At 39.1% G+C, this 24,511-nt stretch overlaps 2 protein-coding genes and 1 long non-coding RNA gene across 5 annotated transcripts; 1 reads left to right on the top strand and 2 right to left on the bottom strand.

Moving 5' to 3' along the window:
- Positions 1–80: 80 nt before the first annotated feature.
- Positions 81–8,697, bottom strand: LOC126722148 (GDSL esterase/lipase At5g03610-like). 2 transcript variants are annotated; one of them, XM_050425299.1, is made up of 5 exons: positions 8,547–8,697; positions 8,261–8,455; positions 2,847–3,121; positions 2,126–2,429; positions 81–434 (listed from the first exon to the last, which is right to left on the bottom strand). In XM_050425299.1, exons 1-5 carry the CDS (start codon positions 8,677–8,679, stop codon positions 223–225), a joined length of 1,119 nt encoding a protein of 372 aa, XP_050281256.1. In that variant the 5' UTR covers positions 8,680–8,697; the 3' UTR covers positions 81–222. The 2 variants fall into 2 exon arrangements, with proteins under 2 accessions (XP_050281256.1, XP_050281258.1); XM_050425301.1 differs by having other exon boundaries at positions 2,847–3,109.
- Positions 8,698–9,761: 1,064 nt separating this feature from the next.
- Positions 9,762–12,362, top strand: LOC126722147 (uncharacterized). Of its 2 annotated transcripts, XR_007653970.1 has the most exons (3): positions 9,762–9,866; positions 10,110–10,427; positions 12,126–12,362. It is a non-coding gene; the product is annotated as an uncharacterized LOC126722147 (long non-coding RNA). The 2 variants fall into 2 exon arrangements; XR_007653969.1 differs by lacking the exon at positions 9,762–9,866 and having other exon boundaries at positions 9,902–10,427.
- A 9,161-nt stretch (positions 12,363–21,523) lies between these two features.
- On the bottom strand, positions 21,524–22,378 carry LOC126721961 (uncharacterized). Its single transcript, XM_050425102.1, has one exon. The coding sequence runs from the start codon at positions 22,376–22,378 to the stop codon at positions 21,524–21,526; it is 855 nt and encodes a 284-aa protein (XP_050281059.1).
- Between the last annotated feature and the right edge of the window lie 2,133 nt (positions 22,379–24,511).

Raw genomic sequence — 24,511 nt, 5'->3', positions numbered from 1 at the left:
AGTAAGTTGTAATTTACTCTTTTTTGGTGAGTCTTAAAATTATTGTAATTTGTGGATTTTCTTTTAAAAGAATGTGAATATGATATTAAAGAGTGTAGTCACTATTGTATTGAATATGAAAAGCTTTCCTTGTTATAAATACATGTTCATACTCAACATTATTTTTCACAAGTTAACCATTGACTTCCCAAAGTCTAAGTGTCCAAGGAAAAGCAAAAAGTATTAATAGAGTTGTTGGAGAGAAGATTGAAGCACTGAATAAACTGCACGCCAGCCACCTTGTGAAGGGTGTAACGTGTCCCAAAAGAATGATCGCTCAGGGTTCTTACAAATAGTGTATTTTCTTGCTCCAGTCTTGTCCACGCTCCCACATGAGTAGTCTTTGCTCACACCAACGCAGCATGGCTTCAAAGGATGCTTGAACTTCAAATTTCCTGCATAGGGAAAGTAATGTAGTTTCGTATTTTCTGTTGGAAAATTAATCTTCCTTATCTATTCAATTTTTCTGGATTGTTCCTTTTAAAGATTTTCTTTTCCTTTATTTGAGTTTTAGACCCTAATTGTCTTAGATTTAACAAATATTAACCAAATAATTAATTAGCTAGATTAATTATGTAATAGATCTAAATCAATTAAACATCAAACAAGCACAGGTCACATTAATACTAAGAATGATAACCCAAGAAAACTTCTGAAACTGTAGTTTCAAAGTAAAAAAATCTAAGAATGATTTAACTTAAATAATCCTCAAGACAACATTTCACTAATAGAATCGAAGTTTATACAATAGACTTAACCTTAAATTTACTGCTACCTTATTTAGTACTTACTAGTGTGACCACATATAGTTCTGAATCCACAAACTCTTCTACTATAACACTTTTGCACAGAAACCTTCTAGTTTATGACTCTGAGATCTCCACTCAAACATTTAGATCAACAACACAAACTCTTCCGTTTGTGACTTTGAGATCTCTACTCAAAGATTTAGACCAACAATTGTAGTTGACTGAATGCAATACTTTGCTTTATAACTAGATCTGTTGTTTGTACAAAGTCTCCAACTGTAGCTCCAAAAGGGTATGGAAAATCTCCAAATCTGTGTACAGAACACTCCTCTCTTGAATATGTAAAAACATGCTCTAGGCTTTTCATTTAAATATCCTTAAGTTCCATCAAAATCCTAGATCCAATGACTGAGAAAGAAAGTGAGATTTCAGATCTGCACGAATCTTGATCGATCAAGATAAGTGAAACTTATCTGCACTGCAATTTTTATGATTTCTTGAGTCTTCATCTGTGTAGAACTTCATTTGTCTTGTTTCAAAATATTTCTACACTAAACCACTAGACAAACTAAGTTCTAAAGGTTAAAATTTATTCATGGTTACAAACCTAAAAATATAGACTTTACAACCTTCATTTATTTTCTTTATTTTTTTAGTTTATTTGCTTAAATACAGACATAATTTAATCAACTCTTAGTAAAAAGAAAACAATAAAAAGTCAAATATGTTGATGCCAAACGGAATTCTCTTTTTTTTTTTGGTTGGAGAGAGAGTGAATGAGAGATAAAGTACAACTTGTTCGACTTTTTTTGTGGTTGAAATGTTTCTTTTTCTTACTGGTGAGGGCGTAGATAAACAATAGCGAAAAGTTTAAAAAAAAAATACCCCCTTTGATTTATCCATAAAACATGAAACCTTTTTAAAATGTAACACTCAATTATACTCCAGCATTTACTTTATGTGTAAATCATTTCAACATCCTTTAAAATAAAAGGTGTGTTGCTCATGTGATATCACATGTTCATAGTTAAAAAGTTACATTTCTACTTAAAACAATACCGTACGAAGACTTAAATATCACATATGTTTAAGCATTACATAATTGAAACTATTTAGACATAAAACAATTAATACCAAATGACATAGGGGTAAGTGTTATACTTAAAACCTTTAGCGGGGAAATCCAAATTTTTAGGTAAAACCACGGGGGGTTGTGTATATTTTACCCTAGACATTAGCAATGAATACTGATTTGATTATATAAAATTTAAATAATAATGCTCATGTTGATATCTCTATTAATTGTGCTTACGGTGGAAAACAGAAAAGAAAATTACCTGCACGGTCTTGACTCTTAAATGCAGATCTGAATGCGCTATTGAGATCCAAGATTGTAAACACAGATTTCCTGCTCTCTCCGTTCAACTTTTGCACTGTTTGTTGAAGCATTTGGTTGTGGAAATTTGAGATCAAGTTCCAAGTTTCACTACAATTTTGATACGAAGAAGAGGCAGCTGGATGAGGCAAACACCCCATGGGCTCAATTGCTGTGACTGCTATTTTTGGTACTCCCAAGCTGCGAATACGCTCTAGATTTATGGCTAGCTGGTTAATGATTGATGAAGTGAAGGCTCGTAGATCCTAATATGAATGTGAAACACTATTCAAAAGACTAGTAATGAGGCTCATTTTCTACTAACTTTACTCTATTCTCCTTCGCTCCCTCTTAATCCAAACCGTCGGTAAAAGTTAAGAAACGGACGGTAAGAGTTAAGAAGGAAAATAAAAATATAAGAGAGTTCTCTTCCACTTATTTGAGAATAAGCTTAAAGGCCCACTGACTTTAAATGAATATATATATATATATATATTTTTATTTGAGATAATATTTACTTTCTCATGTACATTAAAAATATCAGTTAAATGACCAAGGAAGACGGCCTAACCATATTTCTATTTTATAGACCCAAAAATTGAACCATATTCATAGCTTATAGGGACTGGTAAATTAGTTTAACCTACCAAAAGCCCACATGCATAATTAGCTTAACCACTCACCTTTAGGTCAACATGTTTTGCGACAAAAGCACCGTAGTCATTGCCCGCAAGTGATACAAGAGCAACGGAAGAGTTAAGGTTGCATTTTGAGTACACTTCTTGTTCAACCTGCTGTTGAAAAAAATTGATTTGGGTCGTCATGTTAGGTCCATTGTCCAACGTGTCGAACACACCAGTCCCCCCACATGCAAAGTTCATCCCGAATTGCAGTTTTGATTTCTTCACCAATTTTCTCCTTTCGTATGCTATTGGAGAACTTATCCCTGAAAATGAAGCTGTACATTATGCAATACAATTAGCAAAAAAAAAAAAAAAGGGACTATAGGGGCAATTCTTCTTGTTTTATTTACGTAACTTAAAATGTTTTTTTAATTAATATATAAAACTACGATATAAATACTTGTAGTCCCATTTTAAATCAATTTTATTATAGTTCTAATTTCACATCTCCAAACAAAAGCGACACACAGGGCCGGCTGAACCTATAGGCGAGCTAGGCGGTCGCCTAAGGCCCCCACATGTAAGAGGGCCCCCAAATAGCAATAATATTGTATATAATATTGTGTTCTCATCTGAAAAAAAAAAAAAAAAAATATATATATATATATAGTATATAATATTGTGTTCTCATCTGATGAAAAAAAAAAAAAAAAACATAGTATATAATATTGTGTTCTCATCTGAAGAAGGAAAAAAAAAAAAAAAAAAAAAAACCGTTTCTCACATTTAAGTTGCAGCAGCAGAAGAAAAGAGGCCCGTTTCTCATTTGAGGAGAAAAAAAAAAAAAAAAAAAAAAAAAAAAAGGGCCGTTTCTCACTGAAGTGACATGATATCTTTAGTTTGCAGAAGAAAAGATCACAAAACTCCCGTTTCTCATCTTGAAAAAAAAAAAATTGCCCGTTACTTACATTGAAGTGACATGAAATCCTAATATCCTATCATCAAATCTTTAACTTGCAGAAGAAAAGATTATAAAAAGCAATAATCTTTGGTTTGTAAAAGAAAATATTACAAAAGGCAGAAAGAAGAAAAAAATCCCCCACTCTTTGACTCTCTCCAATCTCCATCTTAATTCAAAAAAACAAAAAACACTCTCTTTTTTTGTTGACTTACTCATCAGTTGGTGTTGGCAATAGACTTGATGTGTTCACACTTCACAGATCTTCATTTCAGGTTCATTTTTTGTTTTCTCCTCCGTTGCCTCTTTCATCTTCTTCATAGTTTGCTGGGTTTTTTTTTTGGTTGAAGAGGAGTTTGCTCAGCTCTGTTATTGCTCATTACTGCTGAGTAAAGAGCACAAACAGCTGCGGCAACAGAACAAAAAGTGAAAAGAGAAATAGATTTCTCTAGAAGCTTGATCCGGGCCCTTAAAAATGTCTCTAGAAGCATCAATTCATCCGGACCATTGATTTCACTTTACAAAAAGTGAAAAAAAGCTGGCTGTGCTGTGGCTTCTAGAGAAAGCTACACAGTTACACGTTTTGCCTTTTGTTTTTTGATTTTTGATTTTTGATTTTTTTTTTTTTTTTTTTTAAAGAAATCAGAGAAAGCCTTACACGTTTCTCCTTTTGCTTTTTGCTTTTTGATTTTTGATTTTTTTTTTTTTTTTTTTTTTAAGAAATCAGAGAAAGCCTTACACTTTTTGATTTTTGATTTTTTTTTTTTTTTTTTTTTAAGAAATCAGATTTTTTTAGTGTGATGCCATGATGAACTTTTAGTATCAGTGAATGTGTGAATCAAGTTGAGTTCTACATATTTTGTTAGTGAAGAGTATTGATAACAAAATTATAAATTTAGAATAATTTATTTTGTATTAATATTAATTTTAATTTTTTTGTGCAGGTTTAAAGTGTAAAGTGAGCATATTAAGTAAAGCTACAATTGTGCTTTTTATAAACCAGGTTCTATTGTTTTATACGTTAAATTTATATTATTCTAGTTAAATTGTAATTTTTATTATTATTATAGATTGTATTTCATTTATTTGTAAATATTTTTTAATTACAAATGTCTACTAGAAAATATCCATCCGGATATGAAAAACTAAAAAAGAAAAGACAAAGAGAAGAACTAATTGAATCTCAAAAAGGAGCTATGGACAAATTTATTACTAGTAAAAAACAAAATCTTGTAGAAAATTTGAGTGAAAGTTTCATAAATGAAGAAGAAATTCATCAAAAAGAGTTAGAAAATAATGAAAATATACAACAAAATGATAATAATGAAGATGGTCATGATAATGTTCAAACATGTAATGTCACCATTCTTGATAATGAAGCTCAAAATAATTTAGAGAGTGAAAATATTAATGATCAACCTAATTATATTCCTACAAATATTTTTGATCCAAGTCAATGGAAAACTATTGATATAAAATTAAGAGATTTGTTAGTAGAAAATGGTCCAATAAGAGTTGATGATCTAAACTTTCCTATAGATAAGAACTCTAGACATTTTTCTACTACGCATTATATTCGAAAATTACCAAATGGAGAGAAACATGATAGAAAATGGTTAGTGTATTCGAAAGACCTAGATAAAGTATTTTGTTTTTGTTGCAAGTTGTTTAATTCAAAATTTAATACAAATCAACTAGCTAATGGAGGAACTAAGGATTGGAAAAATATTAGTTCTATTCTTAAAAATCACGAAACAACTAATGAGCATATTACTAATATGAATACTTGGATTGATTTAGAACTTAGATTATTGAAGAATAAAACAATTGATAAAAATGTCCAAGAACAAATTAAGAAAGAGAAAGATCATTGGAAAAAAGTGTTATTAAGAATAATAGCGGTGGTAAAAAATCTTGGTAAAAATAATTTGGCATTCCGAGGAAAAAACGAAAAGATCTATCAAGAAAATAACGGAAATTTTTTAAGTATAATTGAAATGATTGCAGAATTTGATCCAATAATGCAAGAACATGTTCAACGTATTCAAAATGGTGCAATCCATAATCATTATCTTGGACATAATATACAAAATGAAGTGATACAATTATTAGCAAATGAAATTAAAAGTAAAATTATAAAAAAGATTAAAGAAGCAAAATACTTTTCAATTATACTTGATTGTACCCCCGATGTAAGTCATCAAGAACAAATGACTCTCATACTAAGATGTGTGGATATTTCAACAAGTCTGATAAAAATAGACGAACATTTTGTGGAATTTTTAAAGGTAGATGATACTTCTGGAAAAGGTCTTTTCAATGAAATTATAAATGCAATAAAAAATCTTGAACTTGATATTAATGATGTACGTGGACAAGGATATGATAATGGGTCTAATATGAAAGGGAAAAAACAAGGGGTACAAAAAAGAATTCTTGATATAAATCCTAAAGCATTTTACACACCATGTGGTTGTCATAATCTCAACCTTGTCCTGTGTGATATGGCTAATTCTTGTCCTAAAGCTATTTCTTTTTTTGGAGTAGTACAACGAATATACACATTATTTTCTTCTTCCACAAAACGATGGAACATTTTACAAGATAATGTGACAGGTTTAACTCTTAAGCCATTGTCACAAACACGTTGGGAAAGTCGAATTGAAAGTGTGAAAGCAATAAAATTTCAAGTTCTAGAAATAAGAGATGCTTTGTTACAATTGGCAAAAACAAGTGAAGATCCCAAAACAAAAAGTGAAGCTGATTGTTTAGCAACATATGAGATTGAAAGTTTTGAGTTTTTGCTATCTGTGACTATTTGGTATGATATATTATTTGCTGTTAACTCTGTTAGTAAAAATTTACAATCGAAAGACATGCATATTGATATTGCTATAGATCAATTAAAAGGTCTCATGTCTTTTTTAAAAAAATATAGAGAAGATGGATTTACATCTGCTATGAATTCATCTAAAGAAATTGCAAGCAAAATGGAAATAGAGCCTATATTTCGTGAAAAACGTATCATTCGTAGGAAGAAACAATTTGATGAGAATGTCAATGATGAGACAACACAATCCGCTGAAGAATATTTTAGAATTAATTATTTTTTATATATAGTAGATCAAGCTATTTTTTCAATTGAAAGTAGGTTTGAACAATTTCAAATATATGAAAATATTTTTGGTTTTTTATTTAATTTTGAAAAACTAAAATCACTAGATGATGATAGTTTGAAAAAAAATTGTCTTAATCTTGAATCTTTTCTTACACATGAAACTTATTCTGATATTGATGGCTTAGATTTATATTCAGAGCTAAAAGTTTTAAAAGAAGTTTTGCAAATAAATGATAACTCTCCAATTAATGTACTAAATTATATAAAAAGGCTAGAATCTTTTCCAAATACATGTATTGCTTTCAGAATATTACTAACTATACCTATTACAGTTGCTTCCGCAGAAAGAAGTTTTTCAAAATTAAAATTAATAAAATCATATTTAAGATCAACTATGTCACAGGAAAGATTAAGTGGATTAGCTATATTATCAATTGAAAAGGAAATGTTAGCGGAACTTGAATGCAAAAATTTAATTAGTAATTTTGCCTCTCAAAAAGCAAGAAAAATAAATTTTAATTGAAAAAATATATATTAATTTATAATAAAAGGCCCCATTTAAAACTTTTGCCTAGGGCCCCCAAATACGTTGAGCCGGCCCTGGCGACACAACTAAATGTTTTGCTATGCTTTTTTCTTTTTTCTTTTTTTTATAACAAGTTTTGTTTTGCTTTGTTTCACTGTTGTTATTATTATTATTATTATTATTATTATTATTATAAGCAAGAAAAGGAGATTTAAACCTAAGGTCTTCCAATGAAAAAACCAAACTGCCCGTACATGATAAGGTTCTTGACAAAAAAATCACTAATATACATTGGTAAAGATGGTAAATACGCAAATACAGATTCATACTTCATAAGAAACATTCACTAAATTAAAATGAAAGATTCTTTTAATCTTGAGTTGAGTCTGCTATGGACACAATTTTTATATATATTCACCTCATTTGAGTCCCACCATAACACAATATTGCAAAAGCAGGGATAACTTTTGCCTTGGCTAATGCTATTGTTTAATCTTTCACTTGATAGCTAGGAGATTTTAAAGGAATGTACATCTTGACGAAATAAAATTAGTGTGATATAGTTATGCAATATATTCAAATTAGTATTCTATTCATAATACTTTTAATTAATTTGAAATCACCAATTTGACTATTTCTTCAACATTCTTGTTCATGTTAATTGCCTTAGCTGGTATTTTCAGCCAAAGAAAGTATTTTACTATAAATCAATAATATGCTGTAAGTGAATTATTAAATTCCATAGCTGGGAAGATTTCCAGCGAAAAAGCATTTCAACGTCTTTGTACTTTCCTTGATAAGGAAAAAGAGAACGCAGAATTCAAATTTCAGGATTAAAAACTGTGCAGGTATATGAGAGAGAGAGAGAGCACCTATGTAATCAGTGAGGACACGACCATCTGAGAACCGACCGGTAGGTTTACCCGGAAAAGTAATCCCATACGGTTCCTTCCATGAACAACTAGCTGGATTTCTGCTATTTCCAGTATCAACGTACGAATCCCCGAAAACAAAAAGCTTTGTGGAGCCAAATTGATGTCTATTTGATCCTTTGGCTGCAGGAGTTTCTGCAACAAAAGGCAATATAAAACAGTGAACACTAGCAACAAAATAAAGGAATAGGAATTAGAGAAGATATATAAAATAAGCTCTTTAAACCTGTGAATATAATAGAAAATAATAGGAAGAGGAAGTTTGATTTCTTGTCCATTTGAAAGATATTGGAGGAGGCGGACGTTTTGGAGAAGGAAGATATTGTGTCTTTATAGCAACGATTTTTCTTGCCATACATGGAAGTCCATTAGCTAAGCTCAACAAATGACACTAATCACTTAATTCTTCGAGGTTTTTAAATTTATTTTATAAAAATCATATATTATGATTAAATAATTATTTAAGTAATTCATGACGTTATAAACTCCACGATTGTGATACTTCTCATTAAGGTCAATATCTTTTTAACTTCTCATTAACATCAATATCTGCCAAGTTAATTAACTATTCACCCATTAGTTGCTCAATTCACGAGCATTGAAATGCTTTCCGTACTCAATTCAATAGCCAAGAGTTATTGTCAAATGTTTTGAATACATAAATGGTAAAAAGTGGAGAATTCTTAGGTACTTTGAGAGCACGAAGAAATAATGCTATTTCCTCTCGCATTCATAATGGATTCCATTATGTATTTAATCAATGGACTCCACCAAAAATGTGAAAAGAGAAAACATTATTCTCTGTACCATATGAGTACTTAAAAATTACTCGTAGAAAGTTTAATATGATTAAATTTAAACATGGGATTAGACATATATATCTACATACGATGTAAGAATTTTGAGGGGTGTACAATTCTTTTATTAATAGATTTTATACTCTAACAACCGTATTACTCCCTCTTCAAGCTTTTGTGTTAAATTATATTGAGATATATTACTATATTTTTATATACTTTATTCTGGGTAAAGAAATTACTATTAAGAGTTTTTTATCCTACTATTACAAGTGATGTAGACTTTTTAGGACTTAGGATATTTAGAAGGTTGCTAGACTTATTATATCTTGGAAGTACACAATGTTGTTAGTCTAATACACTGGAAATTCAAGAAATTGATGATAAATTGTTTATTATGTAATGAGATGTTTTTGAAGCTAGGTAACATTTCAACTTGTTCTCTAATCTTAGGTCATTCTACAGTACCCACCTTTTTTTTTGGTGGGTACGGTACCCACTCATAAATCTAACCATTGATTTCATTTGTTTTGATCCTGGCCGTTTATGTGATTTTAATGAATTACCGGTTACCAGTCAAGCAGGTAACATATAAAATCAATCACAGGAAAGAAAGAAAAAAGAGACTTTTCTTTTTTCTCTCTCGCCGTCTCGTGTTCTGTCTCTGTACTTCTCTGCTGCGTTCTTTTAATTCTGCTCCTTCTCATCCTTCTTGGCCGATCTTCACCTCGTCTTCATACAAATCTCAGGTAACTATTCTTCATACATTTTCCCTGAATTTATCGGTGAGATTTGGGTTTTTGAATGATGGGTTTAATGATTTATTTCAAGTGAAAGTGAGAATAGGGTAGGCCTTTTCTTCATCCCTTCTCCCTTTTCCCTGAATTTATCGTCAAGATTTGGGCCTATTTGGTTGGTGGTTTTTTTTTTAAGGAATTTTGGAACACAAGCATTAGTAATGTTGTGAAATCTGAATTGAAATTTCGTAATAGGCAGATTAGAATTGCAAATCAAGCCACTTGCTTCGATTTTTCCCCAATGGAAACCCATGTGAAAATTTCCCATTGAAGAAAAACAAAGAAGAGAGGTTAGAAATCAACATGAACAGAGACAGTTCTCTTAAAGCAACTTCAAAATTTTCTGAGCAAAGTCAACTTCCTGTTATAAATGGTAAAGGTAATGGTCAATTGATGTATAAAAAGAAAGGGTCGAAGAAGACACAACATGATTCAAGTGTTAAAAATGGGAAGCCATCAAGTGTGTTTAAGAGGAGAGTATTTTGCTTCTCAAAATCCTTTCCTGAGAATAGGGTAAGTTGTTAAAATTCATACTTCAATTTTGCAGTACAAGAACCATGGCCTTGGTATAATTATCACTATTTAGAAGTTCACTAATGTGCCTCTGGTTATGAATGTGTATGTTAAATTGTAAATGTCGAAGAAATGTACACTGGGTATTTTTAATAAATCTTGAAAATAGTATCTATGTCATTTGCAAAAAGAAAATTTGTGCACTAAATAGGACTTGGAATGTGAAACATGAACTTGTAGTCTTGTGAACCTGCCTGAAAGCTGAAACTAAAGGTCTTTGGTTGCTATGTTAAGAATTCTATATTTAATGGTAGAGAACATATTGCTTTTATATTAAACAATTTGGGTTTGGATTAGGCTTCTGAGTTCTTTCCATTAACTTGAATTATATGTGAGGTTTGGTGAACTGAGTCAATTTAGCTTTGTTAAGAAATTGTTTGATGAAATGTCTGTGTGAGTTGTGTATTTTAATGCATGAGTTTTTTGTCTGAGATTTTGAGCAACTAAAATATTATTGTGAAATTTTATGTCTATTGCATTTTCTAGTACTATTATCTAGTTAGGGATTGAGGTCCTGATGAAGGTTGATGGGCAAAATGGCTTAAACATTGCAGTTTGGTTTTTCCGGAACCATCATTTTATTCTGCTGGGCAATCAAGTTGCTAGCTAGTTTTATTTTGTGTGAGTAGTTATGGATATGTGCTTTTAGAGCAGTCCATCTAGCCTTGGTCCTACTTGCCTATAGTAATTGAATTTGTTTCCCAATCTCTCTGAAGTATTGGAAGACAGTTGGCTTTTTTACCTCTAGTAAATGGATCCAATAAGAGACTATTTTTATAGCTTATAGATATATAGATTTATCTTTATTTTTTATTTCTGTTTTCGTTTGTGGGCCGCAAACATAGGATCCCCTGCCTAGCATTGAACACCCCCCCCCCCCCCCCCCAAAAAAATCCTCTCTTATCATATTCGTTGGATATTTGGAATTTGGTTCCATTATGTTTGATGTTATTTGGCGAGAGTGAGATAGGCTAATGTTTGAGGATATGGAGAGTACAAGGAACTAGCTTCTAGCTTATTTTGTTGGGGACTCACAAATAGAGAGTCAATTCTAATGCTATTGAGTCTATCTTTTTGTACATAATCTTTTGTATTTTTTGTAATTCCTCAGGCTACTTCTTGCCTTTCTTTGCATGACGTAGTCTCTTTTTAATAAATTTTTATTACATATCAAAAATAATTGAGAAGCATGCATTTTTGTTTTTGGTTAGTGGTTTGCTATTGGTTTGAAACACCCCTGTATGAGAAGAAAGAAACAAATAACTCTTAATTCATTCAAAAGAACAAAAAAATAGGATAGTTAGTCATGATTTCATTTGGCAAAATTGCTGCAATAAGGCTCACTGCCACTTAAAAAAGTTAGTGAATTGCTAAATGTTGAAACTACATGTTCATAAAATCTTGACATTGATCTAACACGTCTCCTAACTTTCAGGGTATAGACCCATAATAGCTGCCATTAAAGACAATATGGATTCAAATGGTTTGTAAAATGAAGAGGAATGAATTGTTAAAATGTGTCGATTAAAAGCATGCGAGATGAATGGACCTTTGCTCATTTTGCACATTTTCTTTTTGAATTAATCTTTAGGAATTGTGATGTTTTTCTTATGATGTTCATGTTCTTTTTTATCGCAGCATTTGCACCCATGAATGGAGGAACTGCTTCTGAGTTACCTGATACAAACTCCTGGAAGCAACCATTTGATGCTCAGAGATACTTTTCACATAGTGAAAGTGACTAACAGGACTGTGTATACCTTTTTTTTTTTTTTTTTTTTGAGAATTGGACTGTGTATACCTAAATAAAGAAAAGGAGCAAGTTGAGACAATTTTCCCTCAGTTTTTCTCTCAATCTATTACTATTGGTGTCAATGCTTTAGCCAAGACAGCAGCTGGAGCCTGCCCCCTTACCGTAGCTGAATAGCCATAGCTTTTCTTCTTTTCTTTGTTGGATGTATGCGGAATTATATTTTTTTGGGGTAGCCAGGGGGGGGGGGTGGAATCTAATTGAAAACAAAATGTTCTCAGTGAAAAAGAGAGAAGTATTATGACATTTAAACTTTTGTTTTGTTGAGAAGAAAAATGAGAATGTAGTAAATGTAATAATGTGTAAATTTATTTTTTTTCCTCTTTTACATAAAATTAATTTTTTAAATAGTATATAAGAAGTAATATTTCTTCAATTATTACATAAGAAGTAATATTTATTAAAAATAATGTTGTGAAAAAAAAAGGGTATTTTGGTCATTTTTTAGGTTTCATCGTTATTTTGGTCCTTTTTAAAGTTTCAAGGTCATTCAATCAATTTTTTATTTGTTCTAATGGTATTTCAGTTATTTTTTAGGTTTTATGGTAATTTTGGTAATTTTTTTTAAGTGTTAGGGTGATTCGGTCATTTTTAGGTTTTAGAGGTATTATGGTAATCGGTGAGGGAAAAAAAAAAAAAAAAAAAACTATCGAATGTGCAAAAGTGCACTTACATTTGAAGTTGGTAATGCCCATTGTGACAATGGAACTGTTGAATGTGAGAAAAAAACAAGGGTATAACGAAATGTGGCAAAAGTATAGTCAAGAATTAATAATTTAAGAACTGCCTATTCTAATCTAAATTTATAAATTTAAGAAACCTAGGTCTACATAGAATAAAATTTGGGTAGCACCAAAAGTTAGACCATTCATACAAGTGAACTACAATATCTTACCATAGAAATAATTGTCAATTTATTCTTGTAGGGGCGGTTTTTGGGGCCCAGGCCCAGCAAGTAAGTGGTTCTGGCCCAAAAGACCCTAGACAATGAATTTGTAGAGAGCGGGTTACAGAACTAGGGCTGGACGAAGTGAACGTTAATTAGTTGTATGTCATGCAACAGTCTGAACATAAGAATATTTCATTTACGTCCACAGGATACCGGTCCGAGGAGACGTATGAGTGCACCTCTTGCTCTGATTAAAGACTACAGAATTCTTTAATCTCTCTCTCTTTTTTCCCTCTAAATTTTCCAATCCCCTTTTTCATGGGGATTTCCTTCTCTTATATAGCCTCCTTAGATTGATAAGAACCTTACACTTGTTAACTATCTGGACCCTTACTTGAGTGCCTGTCCCATCGGACATCCACCTTATCTTTCTGTGAGTTGCATTGGCCAATGTAACACTGTTTGCCTGTCTTCTCCACATTAATGCGGCTGGGAAAGTAGCTTCCTTGCATTTAATGCGGCAGTTGTGGCTGCCTCCTGGACGTCTTATCTTTTCTTCCTTCTTCCTGCTTTTTGGGACTTATCCTTATTACCAATATTTGTTTGGAATGACTCCTTATTATGGATAGGGTGCACGTTGGGCTTGTATTTGGCGCGTCCGAGGAGACACTCCTCCTCGGATGTCTCCTTTAAATAAGTTTGGACTTATTAGGGTTGGGCTAGCACTTGTTTTGGCGGCCCATTTCTCCCTTTGGTCGTAGTTGGACTTTGTATAGAGCCCAAGGCCCATTGTTTGACTTAAGAATTTTACCCTTACAATAGCCCCTCAAAATTCCGGTTCTTTCCCTCTTAGCCGAGGAGAAAAGGCGGGATTTTGACACTCACAGGGTCATTTATTGTGGGTTCCCGCTTCACCCGTGCGGAGGCATGTTCTCCACGTGCCTCATTACTACTAAAGGCATTTTGCAGTCCACAAGGCGCTAATTAGTGCGCTTAGCGGCTTTGTGTCCTTTCGATCCAACGGTGGGGCGCCAGATCAACAGCTGATATCCTCTCCATTTCTCTGGGCTGGAGTAAGTCTGTTCAGCTTCTCCCAGATATATAAGATTTTCAAAGGAACTTCCTCCCATTTTTTGGAAAAGCACTCGAGCACTCAGAGCACTCCAGCACCTTCCCTTTCAAAGCGTTCAAAACTCCGCAGACATTCCCTTGAAGATTCCCAGCGATTTCCTCACCCGTAAGTGCCCATTTCCTTTCTGTTGTCTTTCCCGGCGTTTTTCCTTAAGTAAATCGTCTTCGCGTCACCTAGGATTAGGGGGATGGGTAAGCTTGAGAAAATGGTAAATTCCCCGGCCGGTATGGAAGGCTTCAGGGCTAAGTACCGTATTCCGCCGGAAGTAGGTCTAGAGTATTGTTCTTTGGAGGAAGTCTTAATCAAGAGAAGGACGGGGCAGGTTGCCGTTCCAGTGATAGCCTTTGTGGAAGGAGGAATGACCATCCCTATAGGGAGGATAACTAGGGATTATTTGCGTGGTCATAGGTTGGCCCCTCACTAATGCGTTGTGAATATGTTCCGGATTCTGGGGTGCATAGACGTCTTGAACGATCAGATGAACCTCGGCCTTTCATGGCATGACATGGTTCATCTATATGAATGCCATAGCCTCGGCGACTCATATTACTTGAAGTCCAGGTCCGATGAGGTGAGGTTGGTATCCTGCCTTCCCAAGTCCAACAAAGGCTTGAAGGACGACCTTTTGATCGTCTTTGGACCATGGCACGACGGTATTCACTGCCCGGTCAGGGTAGGAAAACCAAGTGGGGCACCATAGAGTTAGATCCTTTGGAAGGGATCTTAGTTTTGATCTTTCTTTTTCTTCGTTTCAATTTTGATTTCGCTTGTTTGCCTCCTCGGACTAATGTAACCCTTTCTTTGGGCTTTGCAGACAAGGCGCATACGACTCCTCGGTTAAGTTTGGTCAACGTCCCAGCACTCAATTTCCTTCTAAGGTCTGAAATTTACATGAGTGCAGACGGGCAACTGCGGGCTGCAACTCTGATCTTGGACTACGAGCCCCTTTAACGTGCTCTAGTGGACGCCAGTCAAGCAATCAGGGCTGGCAGTCCGCGATTAGCACGAATTGACGTCTCCATACCAGGATTTCTCGCTTCGAGAGATTTTCCTCCTGTCCAGCTGCCTGCTCAGCATGCTCTTCCCGCAGCAGTTGTCCCAGGGGAAGAAGCTGGTTCCTCGCACTCGTTTTCGGAAGATCAGATAGACCAGTTCCATTTCGCCGAGGAGGGAGGGGTGTCGGCCAGGCCAGTAGAGCTCTCGGACTCTGATTCAGACTTAGACCGCACCTCGGCAGCCCCCAATCTTGGTTTGGTAATTGCACAAGTTGATACCAGCCAAGAGATCGAGGAAGAAGGAATGGATCTGAAACCAAGGTCTAGTCTTAAGGGCCTCCTTTCCAACAGAAACAAGGGGCAGTCCTCCAAAGATGCCCCGAAGGAACAGCCTACCTCTAAGGCTCCTCCTCGTCTTCTTCCCACATCGGATGCAGCACTACAGTCTATGCCCAATTTGAGGCGAAAAAGGTCCGTGGAAGAGTTGGAAGAGGGCGAGGTTGGCCGTGAAAAGGCCAAGCACCAGAAGAAGGGCAAAGAGACTAAAGAGCCCAAGGAGAAAGGGACCAGGTCCGTTGACAGCCGAGACGAGGCTGCTATTCGAAGGGAACAGCGGACATGGTCGCCACGGCTCGAATTGGATGGCGCCCCAATTTCCTGGGATGCGACCCTGTGGGAATCCCAACGAGGGCAGGCGTCATTCTTGGCTGAGGCCTTGCAGCAGCCTCTTCTTTTGCCTCGCGATATGGAGGGTCTCCGGGCTACTCGGCAACCAGACCTTTTCATGTCGCTGAAGAGGGACATGGCTATGGTAAGTGAAGGCTTCTCCAATCTAGTTTTCTTACTACTTATCTATTTATTCGTCATTCTCTTTTAATTAGGCCTTTACTTTTCTGGCGCAGGTCACTCAACAAATCTTTGTTGCTGAGGAATGGGCCAAGAAGGCTTGTGAGGACCTTCACAGTGAGGCTCAGTCCCGCTGTGCTACCGAGAAGACTGCTGGCGACCTCAGGCAGGAAAATGGTCGCCTGAACAGCGAAGTAAAGGAGGCAAAAAAGGGTCGAGCGAGCGCGGAGGCCGGCCTTAAAAACACCACTAAGCAGGCTGAGGATCTGCGCCAACAGCTCCGCTAGTTCGAGGAAAAACTCATGACAGAGAAGCAGGCAGTTTTAAATCTCAAGGCCGAGCTTGCGAAGGTCAAGGAGGAGGCCCGCCTGGCTAGGGAGGCGGCCGAGAAAGCAGTGGTGACCTCATATGATCGCGGAGTCAGGGATACTGAGATCAGGCTGACGGAGGAGGTGGCCGCTATATGCAGGGATTACATCACCATGTCTTGGGGTGTAGCCTTGGATCGGGCAGCAGTACCAGCGGACTCCGATCTCCGGAAGGTTGAGAATATCTTTTTTCCGGAGGATATTCTTGAGATTCCCGACGTGGTTGCCCCTGAAGAGCCTCTCCCAACGAAGGCCTTAGCCTCGGACTCCCCTATGCCTGAAGCTAAGGATGTGTAGCCGACCGTGAAGGACAAGTTGCCCGAGGGCAGTCTTTCAATCAGGGAGGTTGTTGCACAGGCTAAGGAGGCTGTTCCGGGACCCCAGGCAGCAGATGATCAACCCGGGCCTACTCAGGGTTCAGACTTAGGAAAGTAGTGTAGGATTTTATTTGTTTTACCCTTCATATTTCGTTCTGTTAATGTTTGTAAAAGGATCGCTTTTGGATTTTAATGAAAGGTGTCGTTTTCCTTTTAAATCTTGTTGTTTTACTTTCTCTTCTGTTTTTATCATGAATGGATGTCTATTCTGCCATTAACTGTTGAAAACCAAGCATGAGTGAATGAATATGTAGAAAATGATAGTCGATAATTAGACAAGACGGCTTCGAGGTTAATTTCCCCCAAGTCTGTGGTCCGAGGAGCCAGGCAGGACTTGGGTTCTGTTTAACACTTAGTGAAAATAACTGCGAGGTTAATTTCCCCCAAGTCTGAGGTCCAAGGAGCCAGGCAGGACTTGGGTTCTGTTTAACACTTAGTGAGAATAGCTTCGAGGTTAATTTCCCCTAAGTCTGTGGTCCGAGGAGCCAGACAGGACTTGAGTTCTGTTTAACACTTAGTGAGAATAGCTTCGAGGTTAATTTCCCCCAAGTCTGTGGTCCGAGGAGCCAGGCAGGACTTGGGTTCTGTTTAACACTTAGTGAGAATAGCTTCGAGGTTAATTTCCCCCAAGTCTGTGGTCCGAGGAGCCAGGCAGGACTTGAGTTCTGTTTAACACTTAGTGAGAATGGCTTCGAGGTTAATTTCCCTCAAGCCTGTGGTTTGAGAAGCCAGGTAGGACTTGGGTTCTGTTTAACACCTAGTGAAAATGACTGCGAGGTTAATTTCCCCCAAGTCTGAGGTCCGAGGAGCCAGGCAGGACTTGGGTTCTGTTTAACACTTAGTGAGAATAGCTTCAAGGTTAATTTCCCCCAAGTCTGTGGTCCGAGGAGCCAGGCAGGACTTGGGTTCTGTTTAACACTTAGTAAGAATAGCTTCGAGGTTAATTTCCCCCAAGTCTGTGGTCTGAGGAGCCAGGCAGGACTTGGGTTCTGTTTAACACTTAGTGAGAATGACTGCGAGGTTAATTTCCCCCAAGTCTGTGGTTCGAGGAGCCAGGCAGGACTTGGGTTCTGTTTAACACTTAGTGAGAATAGCTTCGAGGTTAATTTCCCCCAAGTCTGTGGTCCGAGGAGCCAGACAGGACTTGAGTTCTGTTTAACACTTAGTGAGAATAGCTTCGAGGTTAATTTCCCCCAAGTCTGTGGTCCGAGGAGCCAAGCAGGACTTGGGTTCTGTTTAACACTTAGCCAAGTAGTTGTACAGTAATGTGGCGTCAAGAATTATGTCTTTCATTAATAACAGTACCTTTTCAGGTTATTTACATTCCAAGGGCGTGACACTACATGTTCATCCAAATCTTCCAAAAAGTAGGCTCCTATGCCGGCTATGGAAGTGATACGGTATGGGCCTTCCCAGTTTGGCCCGAGTTTTCCCCATGCAGGGTTTCTCGCAGTGCCCAGGACCTTCCTCAATACTAGATCCCCGGGCGCCAATGGCCTTGACTTTACCTTGGCGTCGTAACCCTGCTTGAGCTTTTGCTGATAGTATGCTAGGTGGACCATTGCACTTTCCCTTCTTTCTTCGATGAGGTCCAAGCTTTTTCCCAAAAATTTGTTATTAGCAATGGGGCAGAAGGCAGTAGTCCTCTGTGTTGGGAAGTTTATCTCCAGTGGAATGACAGCCTCGGCTCCATAGGTCATTGAAAAGGGGGTTTCTCCCGTGGACCTACAAGGTGTGGTGTGGTATGTCCACAAGACATGGGCTAACTCTTCAACCCACCTTCCTTTCGCGTCGTCCAACCTCTTTTTCAGCCCATTCACTATGGTTTTATTGATGGCTTCCGCCTGTCCATTACCCTGTGGGTAAGCCGGGGTGGAGTATCGATTGATAATTCCCAGCTCATTACAGTATCTTCTGAAGGCTTTGCTGTCAAACTGGAGGCCGTTGTCCGAGATCAGGGTGTGTGGGGTCCCGAACCTAGTGATAATATTTTTCCAAACAAATTTCTTGACATCGACGTCCCTAATGTTTGCCAGTGCCTCAGCTTCGACCCACTTTGTGAAGTAATCGATGCTGACAAGAAGAAATTTCTTGTTCCCTGCCGCTTTGGGGAATGGTCCTAGTATGTCTAGGCCCTACTGTGCGAATGGCCAAGGGCTGGACAGCGGGTTAAGTTCTCCGCTTGGCTGGTATATATTTGGGGCGAACCTTTGGCATTGGTCGCACTTCTTCACATATTCCAGAGCCTCTTTATGCATGCTCGGCCACCAGTAACCCAGCGTTATGGCCCTATGGGATAGGGACCTACCCCCCGTATGACTTCCGCAAATTCCTTCGTGTAACTCCTCCAGGATGAGTTCAGTAGCCTCTGGGTGCACACACAGCAGGTATGGCCCTAAGAACGAACGTCTATAAAGTTTGGAGTCCTCGGAAAACCAGAATCGAGAAGCTTTCCTCCTGATTTTGTCGGCCTCAATCTTATCGCCTGGCAAGGTGTCGTGCTTTAAGAACAGCACCAGAGGATCCATCCAGCTAGGTCTTGTCCTGACGTTGTGTACTCGAATTCCGTTGGCCTTCTCTGTTGCTGGGCGGTAGAGATCTTCTACTAAAATAACCCGAGGAAGTGGCTGAGCCGAGGAGGTGGCCAGCGTTGCGAGAGAATCAGCATGGGTGTTCCGGCTCCTAGGTACATGCGTTAAACGGAAGTGATAGAAATGGGTCTGCAGGTGCTTAGCCTGAACCAGATACTCTTGCATTCTCTCATCCTTTGCCTCCAACTCCCCGTTTACTTGTCCCACGATGAGTCTCGAATTCTAGAACATGTTTACGAATTTTCCACCCAATTTCCGGATCATTGACATTCCCTCCAATAGCGCCTTATACTCGGCTTCGTTATTCGTGGCTGAGAATCCGAGCCTCAACGACTTTTCTATGGTTATCCCTTCGGGGGAGACCAGAACGAGTCCCACCCCTGAGCCCCTTTGGTTCGCTGCACCGTCGATGTGTGCTTTCCACCAATTGTGTTCATGCTGAGAGACTGTACTGATTAGTTTCTCATCAGCACTTAGTGATCCCGACACTTCCTTTCCTTCTAGTGTGGGCTCCGCAAATTCAGCTACTAGATCGGTGAGGACCTGACCTTTTACAGCGGTACGAGGCATGTATCTAATGTCGAAGGCGCCCAGAATCGTTCCCCATTTTGCAATTCTGCCTGTGTAGTCGGCGCTGCGAAGAACGGACTTCAACGGAAGTTGAGTTAGCACAACCACAGTATGTGCCTGAAAATAATGGGGGAGCTTTCGCGTGGCTTGTACGATGGCTAAGATAGCTTTTTCGAGGGGGAGATACCAGGTCTCTGCCTCCTGCAGTGATTTGCTCACGTAATAGATGGGTCGTTGCGTGCCGTTGTCTTCTCGGATTAGCATTAAGCTCACTGCATGAGAGGCTACTGCGATGTAGGCGAACAACACCTCGTCGGCATCGGGACTGGACATAATCGGTGGTCGGGAAAGGTATTCCTTGAGCTGTTGGAAAGCTAAAGCACACTCCTCAGTCCACTCGAAGCCCTTCCACTTGTGCAATAGGAGGAAGAAAGGCCTGCATCTGTCTGCTGAACGGGAGATGAAACGATTTAAAGCAGCTATCATGCCCGTGAGCTTCTGGACCTCTTTGGGATTCCGAGGAGGTTGCAGGCTATGAATGACTCTTATTTGGTCAGGGTTAACTTCTATACCTCTGTGGGTCACCATATAGCCTAAGAATTTTCCTGATCCCACCCCAAATGAACATTTGGATGCGTTCAGTCATAGCTTGTACTTTCTCAGAATTTGAAAGACGTCGCCGAGGTCTCTGATGTGGTTGGCCACCAATTTGCTTTTCACCACCATGTCATCTATATACACTTCAACGCTCTTACCCATCTGCTGTTCAAACATCCTAGTCATCATCCTTTAATAGGTCGACCCGGCATTCTTCAAGTCGAAGGGCATCACCTTATAATGATAGTTTCCGACTGGGGTGACAAAAGCAGCTTTTTCTTGGTCCTCAGCAGTCAGGGATATCTGATGGTAGCCCTGGAAGGCGTCCAAAAAACTCATTCGGAGGTGTCCGACAGTTGAATCTACCAATCGGTCTATCCGTGGCATGAGGAGAGGATCCTTTGGGTTGGCCTTGTTTAGGCCCGTGAAGTCTACGCAGACCCGCCATTTCCCGCTCTTCTTTTTTACCACGACTGTGTTGGCTAACCATTCGGGGTAGAATACTTCTTTGATAGCCCCTGCTTTCTTCAATTTTGCGACCTCTTCTCTCACAGCGTCTGCATATTCTTTTGACGGTCGCCGAGGAGGCTGCTTCTTAGGCATTATAGCCGGGTTAACATTAAGGTGATGGCAGATGAGGTCTGAGTCAACCTCGGGGGCCTCATAGGGATCCCAGGCGAATACGTCCACATTCCGTCGGAGAAAATCAATTAGTGTTGACTTCTCCTGGGGTGGTAATTCTGAGCCGATCTGAAAAAACCTCTCAGGGTCTGATCTGACGAGTACTTTCTCCAGATCCTCACAGCTCACCTCCATGGCTGGTCCTCCACCACCCGCAGTTGGGACTGGGGTCATTAATTGCTATAAGTCATTCTCGGCTGAGGTGGAAGGTTCACTATTTGGTCGCCGTGAGATTGCCGACACCATGCATTGCCTAGCCATTCCTTCATTCCTTATTATTTCTTTGACTTGACCTCCTGACGGATACTTCACTTTTTGGTGGAAGGTTGATGGCACAGCCCCTAGTGCATGAAGCCACGGTCGGGCCACAATAGCTGTGTAGGGGGAGTACGCATCTACCACAATGAAGTTCACCTCCACCACGTCTAAGTTTGTTTGCACAGGCAGCCTAATCATGCCTTTCGGGGTGACGGTTTTTCCTTCAAAGCTAACCAGAGGGGAATCGTATGGCGACAGGTCTCCTGGCTTCAAGTTCAACCCTTTATACAAGTCAGGGTACATTACTTCCACGGCGCTGCCTTGATCAACTAACACCTTTTTCACGTCATAACCTCCAATTCTGAGCGTGACGACTAGGGCATCATCGTGGGGTTGAAGGGTTCCTTGTTTGTCCTCCTCCGAGAACCCGATTAAAGGCGTGGCAATCACTTTGGCTCTCTTGGATTCCCTGTCGTCCGGCTCAGTCGGGAACCTGCCCACTGACATTACTCTGAAAAGGCTGGAATCGGTCCTTCCAGGTGCGGCAAGAATGACATTTATTGTGCCAATGGGTGGCCTCAATGTACTTTGTCTGGTTTCAATATTTGACTGTTCCTGCCATCCTTCAGGGCGATGCAACAGATGCCTCAACTTCCCTTCTCGGACAAGCAGGTCCAAATGGTTTTTCAGATTCCTGCAATCATCGGTGGTGTGACCTGGCTCTTGGTGGTACGCGTAATACAGATTCTGATTACGTTTCAAGGGGTCACTTGCCATCCTGTTCGGCCATTGAAAGAAAGGTTCGCACTTCACCTTCTCTAGGATCTTGTGTAATGGTTCTCGGAACACAGCATGGACTGCCTAAGCCCCAGTGGATCCAGACTGTTCCGCGTAGTCTCTTCTCGGCCTGTTACTGCTGTTAAAGCGGTCCGACCTGAAGTCCCTCCTCTCCTAGGAGACAACCTTCGTTTTACCCTTCCCCATCTGCTGGTCCTCCTCGACCTTTTTGTACTTGTCAATTCTGTCCATGAGTTGGCGCACGTTGGTGACTGGCTTCCCAGTGAGGGACTTTCTTAAGCCATGCTCTATCGGTAGGCCCCTTTTGAACGTACTAATGGCGACGTCATCGTAATTTCCTTCTATCTCATTATACACTTCCCAGTACCTGTCTGAGTAGGCCTTCAGTGTCTCCCCTTCCCGCATGGACAAGGATAGGAGGGAATCTAGGGGCCGAGGGACTCTACTGCTGGTAATGAAGCGGGAACCAAAAGCCTGTGTCAGCTGTTTAAAGGAATCTATGGAATTCGGCTTGAGGGCATCAAACCATCTCATCTCCATAGGTCCCAAGCTGGACGGAAACACCTTACACATTAACGCCTCATCCCTGGAATGGACGACCATCCTCTGATTAAATTGACTTACATGCTCTACTGGGTCAGTCCGACCATTGTATATGGCAAACGTTGGTTGATGGAACCACCGAGGAAGCTCTGCCCTCTCTATTCTACACGTGAAAGGCGATTGGGAGATGCGATCCAGGGCCTTGCTCATGGCATCGTTGGCCAGGCCTTGGTAAGATGGGCTTTTGTGGCCGCGTTTGCGAGGCCGCTCTTCCTCGTAGGAAAAAGTCTCACTTGGAGGGGTTCTTGATCTCCGCCTGTATTCATTATCCTCATCACTACTAGTGTCTGAGCCGGGTGAAGGACGTTTTCACTGCGCTCGGAGCAGCTTCTTCTTCAAATCATCAATCTCTTGCTGTAGAGCCTTTCGATCGTTTTGCTTATGGGATGCATGACCTTTCCCTTTCGAGCGGCTTCTACTCGTGTGAGAGGTGTTCACACTGCCCTCTCGTTGCTTATCTTGGTCTTTCTCTCGTTCGAGATTCAAAAAATTGTCCTACCGTTGGGAATCTGCACGTCCGGTTTGGCGCGGACCTGATCCTTCCATTTCTTACAGTTTCACTTGTCGAGACACAAATTCTCTCCACAGACGGCACCAATTGTAGGGGCGGTTTTTGGGGCCCAGGCCCAGCAAGTAAGTGGTTCTGGCCCAAAAGACCCTAGACAATGAATTTGTAGAGAGCGGGTTACAGAACTAGGGCTGGACGAAGTGAACGTTAATTAGTTGTATGCCATGCAACAGTCTGAACATAAGAATATTTCATTTATGTCCACAGGATACCGGTCCGAGGAGACGTATGAGTGCACCTCTTGCTCTGATTAAAGACTACAGAATTCTTTAATCTCTCTCTCTCTCTCTTTTTTCCCTCTAAATTTTCCGATCCCCTTTTTCATGGGGATTTCCTTCTCTTATATAGCCTCCTTAGATTGATAAGAACCTTACACTTGTTAACCATTTGGACCCTTACTTGAATGCCTGTCCCATCGGACATCCACCTTATCTTCTTGTGAGTTGCATTGGCCAATGTAACACTGTTTGCCTGTCTTCTTCACATTAATGCGACTGAGAAAGTAGCTTCCTTGCATTTAATGCGACAATTGTGGCTGCCCCCTGGACGTCTTATCTTTTCTTCCTCCTTCCTGCTTTTTGGGACTTATCCTTATTACCAATATTTGTTTGGAATGACTCCTTATTATGGATAGGGTGCACGTTGGGCTTGTATTTGGCGCGCCCAAGGAGACACTCCTCCTCGGACGTCTCCTTTAAATAAGTTTGGACTTATTAGGGTTAGGCTAGCACTTGTTTTGGCGGCCCATTTCTCCCTTTGGTCGTAGTTGGACTTTGTGTAGGGCCCAAGGCCCATTGTTTGACTTGGGAATTTTACCCTTACAATTCCATAATTTTGAATTTTCCCTTTCTACTCTAGTATAGTGGAAAATTGTTTCATTAGTGATAGAGTATGTATATATTGCACATTTATTTAAATTTTACTTGTGGATTACGCACGCG

The sequence above is a fragment of the Quercus robur genome, chromosome 4 (assembly GCF_932294415.1).
Source record: "Quercus robur chromosome 4, dhQueRobu3.1, whole genome shotgun sequence".
NCBI classification, from domain to species: Eukaryota; Viridiplantae; Streptophyta; class Magnoliopsida; order Fagales; family Fagaceae; genus Quercus; species Quercus robur.
This window is presented reverse-complemented; position numbering and strand designations above follow the sequence as displayed.